This window comes from Dendropsophus ebraccatus, chromosome 2 (assembly GCF_027789765.1).
Source record: "Dendropsophus ebraccatus isolate aDenEbr1 chromosome 2, aDenEbr1.pat, whole genome shotgun sequence".
In the NCBI taxonomy this organism is placed as follows: Eukaryota; Metazoa; Chordata; class Amphibia; order Anura; family Hylidae; genus Dendropsophus; species Dendropsophus ebraccatus.
In genome coordinates, this window is record NC_091455.1 from 213371200 (window position 1) to 213383534 (window position 12335).

Below are 12335 nucleotides of genomic sequence, written 5' to 3' on the forward strand. Positions count from 1 at the left end.
TTGTAATTTACTTCTATTAAAAATATAAAGTCTTCCAGTACTAATCAGCTGCTGTATGTCCTGCATATCTATGACATACAGCAGCTGATAAGTACTGGAAGACTTGAGATTTTTTTTTTTAAATTACAAATCTCTGGCACGTTCTGCCCTTTAATTGCACACCACACCAGAGCTGGAGACTAAAGTTGAGTTGTTTCTGGAAGAAAGCAGCCATGTTTTTCTAATTCTGGATAAACCCTTTAAGAACAGGTTTAGTGGCCCCTTTAACCCTTAAATGCTATCTGGGCTCCCTATACAGAGTCCAACCATTTTTCATAGTGTAGGCCAATGACACCGGGTCTATGCCAGTGATGGGCAATCTGTGGCTCTCCAGTGGCTCTCTCTCAATCTGGTGCACAGACAATGGCAAGGCATGCTGGGAGTTGTAGTTTTGCTACAGTCAGATCCCCCTGAGCTAGGCTCTGCCTCTCACCTTTAGCACTTTATTCTCTAGCTCCAGTTCCTGTAGACGGGTGTCAGACTCCTTCCTCTGGATCTCCAGCTGCATATGGAGCTGCTGAACCTCCTCGTTCTTATTCTCCAGCTCTTCCCTGAACTGCTCGAGCTGCTCCACCAGGTTTGTGATCTGCGGGACAAACATAAAGCTGGGTTGCAGGATTTCTGATGATCTAAGTCAGGGATGGGGGAACCTTCAGCCCTCCGGCTGTTGCAAAACTGCAACTCCCATCCATCATGCCTGGATAGCTAAAGCTTTGGCTGTCCATGCATGATGAGAGTTGTAGTTTTGTAACAGCCGGAGGGCCGAAGACTGGCCATCCCTATTCTAAGTAAAGAAGCTTCAGCATTGTAAACGTGGTATTCCCACCCACATTTATGGTATATCCACAGTATATACCATCCATGTTTAACAGATAGAGCCCCACCTCTGACCGGGATTCTGGAAACAGTGGAGTGCTTCCTAATCTATACATAACAGCCCAGAATCCCAATCACGGCCATGCATGACTGTATAAAGACAGCCGGGTGCTGGAATCACGGCACCTTGCAGGGTCATGGGAACCTGGGTAAAAGGTAATGTATTAAAAAGGAACGCCGTCAAAAAAATTTTAAGTGTCACTGACATTGTTCTTTGTTTTTTTGCAGAAATCAATAGTAAGAAACTTTGTAATTGAGTTTATTAGGCAAATCTGCCATTATCTGCATTCAAAAAGACTTTCCCCAGGTCCCCCCCACCCCCCGTCTCTCATTCACTGGCCATTATGAAGAAATCTTGACTCTTTTACATCAGCCAGGCCCTGTGTAACCTATGGAGAGGGGAGGAGGGAGATTAGTCGCCAGCAGAGAACAAAGGATTACACAGTGGGAGCTGTGTGAAAGCTGGTATTAAGAGGCCAGAGAGGTCAGTAATGACTTCAGGGGAGATATCCGATGATGTAGCTGTAAATTAACTCTTTGTTGTCCTGTTTTGGTGCCTCATCTCCCTCCACCCCTCCCCTCTCCATAGACAATAATGAAGACAGGGGGGAGAGCTTCAAACTGCTTTCTCATGATAAAAATGCATTTTTTAGCTAATAAACCCAATTACAAAGTTTCTTAAAATCGCCTGATTTCTGCAAAAAAATTTAAACGGCAGCGACACTTTAAAAAATATTATTATAATTTTTTTTTTTCAAAATCTGGTGCCAGAAAGTTATATAGATTTCTAATTTACTTCTATTTAAAAAGTCTCAGACTGGAAAGAATACACCACTTCCTACAGGACATACAGCAGCTGATAAGTACTGGAAGACTAGAGAGTTTTTAAATAGAAGTAAATTAGAAATCTATATAAAACTTTCTGGTACCAGCTGATTAGATTTTTCCCTCCGTTGGAGTTGCCCTTTAATTTGCACTTTAAGGTTTTAAAGCTGAAAGTCACCTCCTTCTCTTTCCTGTCGGTCGCTTCTCTCTCCACTTGCAGTTGGGCTTCCAGAGGCATTTCTCCCTTTAATCCAATGACAATGGACGGCCTTCTGTCTTCCACCTGGAAAATTCATTCAGAATTAGCTTTAGTGTATAGTTACTTTATATATTAATGATGATAAAGATGAAGATGTGAACCAGGGATGGGCAACCTTGGCCCTCTGGCTGGTGCAAAACTACAATTCCCATCATGCCTGGACAGCCAAAGCTAAAGCTTTGGCTGTCCAGGCATGATGGGAATTGTAGTTTGCCTATGGTCCCCCCCATCCCTGTAGGGGGTGCTATACACAGAAATTTACCTTGTGTAAGCCATCCGCACTGATGATGAGCGCCTGCTCCAGCTCCCGTATCCTTCCCTCCATCTTCTCCATCTCCTCGTTCCTCTCTTGTACGTCTCGCTGAAGCTGCTCTTTGCACAGCAGAAGTTCGCTGCATTTGTCCGTCTTTTCCTTGAGGTTGCTCTCTAGTTTTTCCACCTATTAGAGAGCCATGTTTTATAAATACGTAACATCTCAGGCGTACAGCCTGTCTATAGATACCAAGCAAGAATACCAGATACCAACCAAGTGTAAGCGCAGGGGGAATGGGGGATTATTAAAGGGGTACTCTGTCATATATCTTCCCTTCAAATCAACCAGTTTCTGAAAGTTATACAGATGTACTTCTATTTTAAAATCTCTAGTCTTCCAGTACTTATCAGCTGTATGTCCTGCAGGAAGTGGTGTATTCTCTCCAGTCAGACACAGTGCTCTTTGCTGCCACCTCTGTCCATGTCAGGAACTGTCCAGGGCAGCAGCAAATCTCCATAGGAAACCTCTCCTGCTCTGGACAGTTCCTCAAATGGACAGAGGTGGCAGCAGAGAGCACTGTGTCAAACTGGAAAGAGTACACCACTTCCTGCAGGACATTCAGCAGCTGATAAGTACTGGAAGACTGGAGATTTTTAAATAGAATTCACAAATCTATATAACTTTTTTAACCTGTTGATTTGAAAGAAAAAGGTTTTTGCTGGAGTGCCCCTTTAAGGCCAGCATTACTCCTTTTACTGTAGTATAAGATCAACACCTGGTTGTAAAACATTTATAGGGTTGGATAATTCCTATAATAAAGCACATTTTATTACGGTTCAGGCTCAGGCAGTCAATGAAAGACATTGCTGACAGATTGACTCCTATGGACACTCATAGAGAAAAGAGTTGCAGTCAAAACCGGATAGGGGACACATCCAAAATTGAATGAACCGGAATTCAACCAGTATTTTAAGTTCCTTAAAAAAAATTATTTTTTTTTTTTTTTCAAATTAACTGGTGTCAAAGTTATGGAAGAGAGGTTTTCTACGAGGATTTGCTGCTGCTCTGGACAGTTCCTGACATGGACAGAGGTGGCAGCAGAGAGCACTGTGTCAGACTGAAGAGAATACACCACTTCCTGCAGGACATACAGCAGCTGATAAGTAATGGAAGACTTGAGATTTTTAAATAGAAATCATTTACAAATCTGTATAAAACTTTCTGAAACCAGTTGATTTGAGTTTTTTATTCTTTCGTCAGAGTACCCCTTTAAAGGGACCACGTAGGACTTGTTTTCTACTCGGCTGAAAGAGAGCTTGCTGCTCTTTCACCACTTAATTTGGCCATATGTTTTCAGTAGCTGTCAGCCAATGGCAGCTATTTCTGCTGACGGTTCATGTGTTGTCTATGGAGGCCGGAAGGGTAAGCTCCAGTCTGACAGCGGCTTATCTCTTCCAGATCAATTCAGAGCTGCCCATCACCTGCCAGGAGGCTACCATACACTCGGGGGATTCTGATGACTATGCTATGCTACGACTATAGCATGGGTCTCCAAACTGCCGCCGTCCAACTGTTGCAAAACTACATTTCCCATCATGCCTGGACAGCCAAATCCAAAGCTTTAGCTGTCCAGGCATGATGGGAGTTGTAGTTTCACAACAGCTGGAGGGCCACAGTTTGGAGACCGATGGTCTATAGAGCATGGGGACGTTCAGACATGATGTCAGCTCTGAAGCACAGGCTGCAGTCCGGTAACGCTTCCATCTCACCTCGTTGCTCTGATCCTCAGTAACAGGTTGATGTCTTTGCGGCATCTTCAGCTGCTGTTCCAGTTTCTGGATTTCTTGTTGGAATACATCCCTCTCGTGTTCCCGGTCGACCGCCTGTTCCTATATTGTAAAGAAGGACAAAGAATAAGCTGGAAACATCTTTATGTGCAACAATTGTATGTAAAAATGAATACAAAAGCCTAATAAAACACAAAACAGATGGGGGGGGGGGGGGGACTCTGTTCTGATCTTCTGATCGCACAGATCGAGTCCTGAGCATCGCACACCAGACTATGATGGGAGCCTTCCTGCACCAGTGTCTGGACCAGAGGAGACCTCCCTTAATTCTGACCAGGGAAGGCCTGCTCTGGAGAACGAGCATGTCCGCACATTATAAGGATGGACAGTCATCCTAACAGCTTAAAAGGGAAGGTGTCTCCTAGATTTTCTTTTACCGATTAGAGTCAGATACTAAAACCTTTTCTTTTATTATTATCTGTTTAATTTTTTTAAATTTATTTAACTTTTTGTACATTGTTATGGGGGCGGCCATATTGCCTGTTCTTAACAGCATTTAGTGATATGCTTTACAGCAAGACTCATGGACATAGACGACAATAGACAGACTCTGCCCCCTGTATAAATGTGAGACATTACTGAGCGCGCTCTGTGACCTGTGAAGAGGTCATTCCACAGGGAGCTGCTATTATCTCCTCTATCTACTGGTGTCACATGACGCTGCAATGCTGTACAGATCACTTCACTGCAGCCTCCTATTACCACAGACACAACAGGAAGTCTAAGGTTAGTTTTAGCCCCAGTGGTGAGAATGAGAACTGCAAGATATCAGGATTATTTTAGAATATAGACAGAAAAATAGAATAAAAGTCACCAAAAATTCTTTTAAAAAATTTGTTCAACGTAAAAACATAATTTATACAATAAGTTCTTTTCTGATGACACTGTCCCTTTAATGTTCCCATCAATTTTATACATTTGTCCAAACCAACCACAACAGATGATGTTGGTGCAGATAGGGGTCAGATGTTATGGAAAACCACTGCCTGACCCTTTTGTTCTGAGAGAGATAAGCTGCAGTCATAGCTCTCTGGCTGTGGTTTAACCCTCCTCTCCCCATAGAGAACTCAGGAACACTTAGCTGTGCTGAACTCTCCTGTGTATGGGAAGGTTGTGAGCCAGATAGGAGAGATACCAGACGGCCCAACAATTATTCGGCCATCGATTATTGGAGGCATACAGGGACCTTTCCCGACCACCCCATAGACCTGAATGAGAGGCCTGGTCGATCAAAAATCCAAGAGAGATGAGTAATGACCTCTGTAAAGGTTACTGAGGTCCTGTCTATTCTTTTCTATGGTCCATGCAGCTTGCTTTAAAACACAGGACTAAATGTTGTTAAAAAAGAACAGGCAATATGGCCGCCCCCATAATAATGTACAAAAAATGTAACTTAAATTACAATAAAGAAAAGAAACAGATTAGAAGAAAAAAAACAGAACGCGCTACTTTAGATGCCTCTGATCAGTAAAAAAAAAACAACAAAAAGGTGATAGCTTACCTTTGAATTCTTTTAACTTGCCAAATTAAAGAGAACATCTGCTGTATGTCCTGCAGGAAGTGGTGTATTCTCTCCAGTCTGACACAGTGCTCTCTGCTGCCACCTCTGTCCATGTCAGGAACTGTCCAGAGCAGCAGCAAATCCCCATAGAAAACCTCTGCTGCTCTGGACAGTTCCTGACATGGACAGAGGTGGCAGCAGAGATCAGACTGTTTCAGACTGGAGAGAATACACCACTTCCTGCAAGACATACAGAAGCTGATAAGTACTGGAAGACAGGACATTTTTTAAATAGAAGTAAATTACAAATCTGTATAACTTTCTGGCACCAGCTGATTTGGGGAAAAAAATGTTTTTCTTCCCCCTAGAGTCCCCCTTAAAGGATAATGTTTCTCAAGTTGTGGCCTGTCCACTGCTTTAGGATAGCAGAGACTGTAACCAGTTGACTTACATCTAAGAATCGGCGCGTCTTGTCCAGCTGTTTCTCCAGGGAGAGGTTTTTCTGGCGGAGATCCTCCAGCTCGGCGTTCTTCTCCTGCTCCAGCTCCATGTACCTGTTCACCTGCTCCTCCAGCTCGGCCTCCAGAACCTTCATGTGGCTGTGTAGGTCTCCGGAATCCTTCTCAGCCTGACGCTGCACCTCGATCTTCTCCTTCAGCAGCTTCTCGGTCTCCTCCAGCAGTTCTGTTCAGGGAGGTGAGAGGGATGCCATCAGTCACAGGTCACCCCGTCCCCGTCCTCCAATCACAGGTGTCTCAGTAAGAACCCGCACGGCTCATGGGAGGAAAAACATTGGACTGACTGGACGGGTTGGAGCTTTTTCAGCTCTCTGACACGTTACACCTGATCGGCACAAGTGTTGGGTTATATAATTGGATTTTTGGCTAATAAAACGGCAACATAAATTAGTGTATAAGGAGCTTTACCCTATATGGGAGAAAACTTTGTAGCATTTGCAAAAGGTAGAAATTACATCTGGGGAGAAGCGTATAATTAAGTGTAAGAGCGATGCACGCCGGGGGTGTCATCCACTTTATTGCCGGCCTGGCCTACTTACAGACAAGCTGGAGGATTTCAGGTCACTCTACCCCCTGCTGCTGGCATAAAAAAAAAATATTTATTATTATTATTTTTTTTAATTGATGCAAAAAATATTATTGTGTCAGATTTCCAGGAATCTCTCTTAGGAGACAGAGGACACCAATGGCCATTGGGATGTATGGAGGCCATGGTCTCCCAGATGGCAAATTGCCAGTGGTCTACTACTGCTATCACTTTAAGGCTATGTTCACACACGTAAAAGTACGGCCATTGTTGCCAATGGCAACAACTGCTGTACTTTTGGCACGGTGGAACAATGCCTTACTTCCAATGGGATCCCGGCCGGAGCGTACACACAACGTATGCGCTCCAGCCGGGATCCCGTACGGGGACGCAAATTAATTCAATGAATAGCGGCCGTAGGAAACCCTGTCAGTTCACACTATAGCGTGCAGGGGCTCTGCGGCCAGACAGATCATCCGACCGGTACTTAAGTACCGGCCGCGATGATCCGGGCAGAGACCGGCCGGGGTCACGGAACAGCCGGATGTTCACTTTGTGTGAACATAGCCTAAAGGTAGAAACACACACACCGGATCCGCAGCGGAATTAACACTACAAATTTGTTGCTTGCCTGTCATTTTCAATGTGATTACATCCTGCTGCGAGTATGTAAGTAACAGCCCCCTTAACCCCTTGTGGGCTGGTGCATACATTACCAGGTCTGTGCTCCGGCTTGCTTTGGGGATTCCCGGCTGGACTTCCCAGTCAGCCACAGTGCACTGCCCCGCCGCCGCCGATTGGCTGAGCGGGATGTCCAGATGCCGGGAGCCCCCGAAGCAAGCCGGAGTGTGGAGCAGGTAATATAGTCACCGGGCCGCGAGGGTTAAGGGGGCTGTCACTTACATACTCGCAATAAGATGTAAATCCCACTGCGAATATGTATTCTCATTGAAAATCACAGGCAAGGAATCCGCTGCAGATCCAGTGTGTGTGTTTTTACCCCCCAAAAAACCCAACAACTTTCTCCGCATCTTTCCCCGCTTCTGAGCCTGTGACTGAGACAGTTCCATTGACTTAGAGGGCTTTTAGACGGGACAGGTATCGGTAGGGTGTGTTGAAAGAAACGCTTCTGCAGTCGGGCCATGTAAAAGTGACAGCGAACAGCAATCAATCTTTAGAACATGATTTAAAATTTATCATCATTATTGTCCGCTCATGTTCTTAGAGGTATGTGCGGCCGATAAATATAAAGGCAAACCAACAGCACAGATATGTATATAGAGGATACGCATATATCCATGCTGTTAGTTTCCAGATCACACAGCAGTACATACTTACCTAGTGCCCTGTCTCTGTGATCCTGTATCCTCCTCTCTGGCTCTCCCATCCTGTATCTTCAGACCTCCCACCTCCTCTAGAATCATTGACAGTCAGAGGAGGTGGGGACAGCTGCTGGATGGAAGACCTGGAGATCAAGATGCTGGATAACAGCAGCAGAGCACTAGGTAAGTATGTACTGCTGTGTGGTCTGGAAACTGACAGCACAGATGTACATATCCGTGTCTGTGTGTGTATACACACATAATAAATATATATATATATATATATATATATATATATATATATATATATACATATATACACACACACATATTATATATATATATATATATATATATATATATATACACATATTTTATATATATATATATATATATATATATATATATATATATATATATACACACATATATTATATATATATATATACATACATATATTATATTATATATATATATATATTCAGAACCCAGTATATACACATCTGTGCTGTCAGTTTCCATAGATGCACGAATGATACATGGATCCTTCAAGAAGCCACTCAATTTCTCATGCGGTGTACAGAACGTGAGTGCCGACCCTGCTGATCGGTGCTTGTATGCAGCTGCCCGGCCGGGAAAATGAGTAAAGTAAAAAGACACTTAGTGCGCACTTCCAGACACGGGTCAGGGTTTGACTGCTCAAATGCTAATGGTCAAAGCCATTGGCCTGTCTCTTTGCCATGTCGAAAAGTTGAAAAAAAAATATTTGTAAATGCCACAAATATATATATATATATATATATATATATATATATATATATATATACACATATATACATATATATATATATATATATATATATATATATATATATTTATATTTATTTATTTTTAAATTGCCTAAAAATCCAATGTTTTTCCCCCAGCATGATGGAAGCCGGGAGGTGACAGCCCAGTGCACCGGGTGCAGGTAGGCATACAATACATATCAATACTTTTCACGGTTTGAAGTTTGGAACAAACTGCAAACTTTCACCGGGTGCTGTTACCAGGGAGAGAGAAACCGTCACAGAGGTGATTAATGTCAGACAGGACCATGGAAAAGAAAATCACCAAAAGACAAGACGCAATTTTCTTTATAAAATCGCCGTTTCCAGCGACCCCCTGCCTATGACCATCATCTTACGGAGCTACAGCGATCATCTGTGATCCCAAAGAGTGGTGATAAAGTGAGAAGATCAATCGCCTCAGCGGGAATGGGGGTGGTGGTGGGGGGTACAGAATTTGGAAATGTGATATAGAAGGAAGAGTAATTGGGGAGCTGTGATAGGATGATGGATAAGATGATGGTTATTTATTGGTAGTGATACAGTTGCAAAAAAAAATTAAGTGAACCCTTTGGAATTAAGGCATTTTTGCATCGATTAATGATACAATGTGGTCCGATTGTTATCTGTAATCCCAATTATAGACGAATACATAGTAACTAGACTAATACCACACAAACAATAGTATTGTTCATGTTGTCTATTGAGCACATGGAGTAAACATCCACAGTGCAGGGGGAAATGAGCAGGTCTTGGATTTTATTACTTGCAGGTCACCATTTTCCCCAAAACTCCGGCAGCACTGAGGCGTAAAGCTGGACTCTCCCTGTCAATTTCAGTTCCTTGATATTTCCGAGCAAGCACAGTCTTCTTCCAAGTCAGGACACGGCGTCTCCAGGACCAGCAAACTTGTCAAAAGTTCAGCAATTTTCATCTGAACATGAATGCTTGGCATTTGGCAAAGTTTGATGCTGCCCTAGGGAGTCCTGGAAAAGATGGATAGAGCCATAGGCTGTATCCATGTTGTCCTGGCAGCCCTAGGGTGTCATCCAACTTCAGCTTCTCCAGGAGTGAAATGCAGAGTGCTCAGATTTAGACGAAAGTTGCCGAACATGCAAAACTTTCAACACTAATCAAGACTAAAACTTGTCCACTGCAAAACACAGATTTCAGTCATCTATTAAAGTTATTTGCGGGCTCTGGGTCACTGTCTTGTCTCGATGCCCGATGTCTCTTCGCCTGGAGGCCATGGACGTCTGTGCTTACATTCTATTGTTTTCATGTATCTTCCATTATTTGCTCAATGACTGAAGTCTGGGCCCTGAGGCAGCAAAGCAGCCTGACCCACGATGGTCCTGCACTGTGTGTCACCGATGGGATGAGGGTTTTGGTGCCCGTATCCTCCATAGCATTGTGTGTCTGGGCTGTAACGTTCCATCTTCATCTTATCTTGTCCAATGAACCGTTTTTTTACAGAAGCGTCGATCATCATCCTGGACTTTTCTGGCCACAATTTTCTTTTCTTTTTTAAAGGGAACCAATCAACATGATTGTAGATCTACTGTGCAGCTCTCGTAGCATACCAGCCGCGTCACCTTTACATTGGGGAGGATCGTGTTTTATTCCAGGGTGCAAGGCCGGGAGAGGGGTGGCAAATAATCATCTAAGCTGGGAGCTGTCCGTGACTAGTCATGGCTCTCTGCAGGGATGATTGACAGGCAGAGAGCTGTAACTAGTCAAGGGCAGCTCCCCGCTCCTATGACTAGTTGCCGTCCCTCTCCCAGCCTTGCGCCCCACAATAAAACATGTTTTCCCCCATGTAAAGATAACCCGGCAGACACGGCTGGTACACTCGGGGAGCTGCAGAGTAGATCTATAGGGGGCGGCTGGGAGCCATATTTGCACAATCCTGCTGAAGACCTGCATCTTTGACCCACCTTAAAGCTGTAATTCAGGACCGTATTGGACCCATTCTAGTCTATGGGCCAATGTACATGATCATGAATGCCGCCATGGTCTGTGCACTAGCTCGGAACCCAGAACACAAAAGAAAATAAAAAATTGGACCGGATAAGATTGCAGTCTGAGCTTCATAGGGTTTTGACTCACACGTCCATGGTCAGTAATTGCAGGTCTTTAAACAGTTTGCATTATTTGAATAAAGGTAATTTTTTTTCTCCCTGCACTGTAGAGGTTTACTCACTGTATTTAATAAAAGATATGGAGGCTATAACAGCTTGTATGTTATTAGTTTAGTTACATTGTGTTTGACTATAACTGTGACCACATTACTGATCAATGCAGAAATCCAGGTCATTCCGAAGGGTTCACTTATTTTTTCTTGCCACTGTAAGTGTTAATGAGAGGTTAAGATTTGAACCCCTTGCTGGCATAAAGGGGCCTGGAACAACCACAGGAGAGGTGGTCAGACACAGGAGCTGGTAATTTAGCAGCGGCAAGCGAGGATTGGTTAGTGCAAGGTATCAAGAAGCCCGAAAAAGCCAAAAGGATTAGTTCATTCCCAAATCGTAGCCATTAAACACCCGATTATAGGTTGGCCATGCGGGGGGGTACAAACACACCTTCTTTGGGAGCTGCAACGACTGCAGCTGCTACTAAGCCTGGGAGAATAGAGAACAAAACAAATGCAGTGTAATTGACATGCCGTGTACAGTTCTTCTGCAATACTGGAGAAAGAGAGAGAGAGAGCGGCATAGAGAGGAATGGAGCGGGAACATATACAGGAATAATGGGGGCAAAGATCCACTCCGAGCGCTAAGGTTATAGTCAATGCACAGGCCCGGCAGACAATGACATCATAGTGACATCACAGCAGAGGACAGGGCTCTGCCTGTAACGCTTACCGGGACCTGTCACATCGAGGGGCTTACCTGATAGGGAACATTGGCCACAGGGCTCTGTACACACTACACAGCATTACACTCCAAGACCGTGGGGAAATGTCATGTTACAGTAACAAATACACCAACAGAGAGAAAAAGGCTTTACATGGGTTGTTCACCAATTTTTTTTCTTTCAAATCAACTGGTGTCAGAAAGTGACAGAGATCTGTAATTTATTTCTATTTAAAATAAAAAATCTCCAGTCTTCCAGTACTTATCAGCTGCTGTATATCCTGCAGGAAGTGGGGTATTCTCTCCAGTCTGACACAGTGCTCTCTGCTGCCACCTCTGTCCATGTCAGGAAGTGTCCAGAGCAGCAGCAAATCCCCATAGAAAACCTCTCCTGCTCTGAACAGTTCCTGACATGGACAGAGGTGGCAGCAGAGAGCACTGTGTCACTGTGACTGGAGAGAATACACCCCTTCCTGTAGGACATACAGCAGCTGATAAGTACTGGAAGACTGGAAATTTTTGAATAGAAATAAAATTACAAATCTGTATAACTTTCTGGCACCAGTTGATGTGAAAGAAAAAAGGTTTTGGTGAACAATCCCTTCAAGGTATACGGTCCCTGTCCTGGTACGTCTGTGCTAGGAAATACTTGTATCACTGTAGTTATAGTGGAAGCCGCTTTTCTTA

The 12335-nt window shown here is 43.8% G+C and overlaps 1 protein-coding gene across 6 annotated transcripts in view; it reads right to left on the minus strand.

Moving 5' to 3' along the window:
- Positions 1-12335, minus strand: part of AKAP9 (A-kinase anchoring protein 9) — a 161265-nt gene that overhangs the window by 22295 nt on the left and 126635 nt on the right. For 5 of the 6 annotated variants that reach the window (XM_069959453.1, XM_069959451.1, XM_069959452.1 and 2 more), the window contains 6 exons: positions 11376-11414; positions 6052-6284; positions 4022-4141; positions 2262-2438; positions 1919-2023; positions 473-625 (listed from right to left, as the gene is read on the minus strand). In XM_069959453.1, coding sequence (XP_069815554.1) covers positions 473-625; positions 1919-2023; positions 2262-2438; positions 4022-4141; positions 6052-6284; positions 11376-11414 — 827 coding nt within the window. The remainder of the gene's footprint in view (positions 1-472; positions 626-1918; positions 2024-2261; positions 2439-4021; positions 4142-6051; positions 6285-11375; positions 11415-12335) is intronic. The other variant, XM_069959450.1, reaches the window with a different exon arrangement.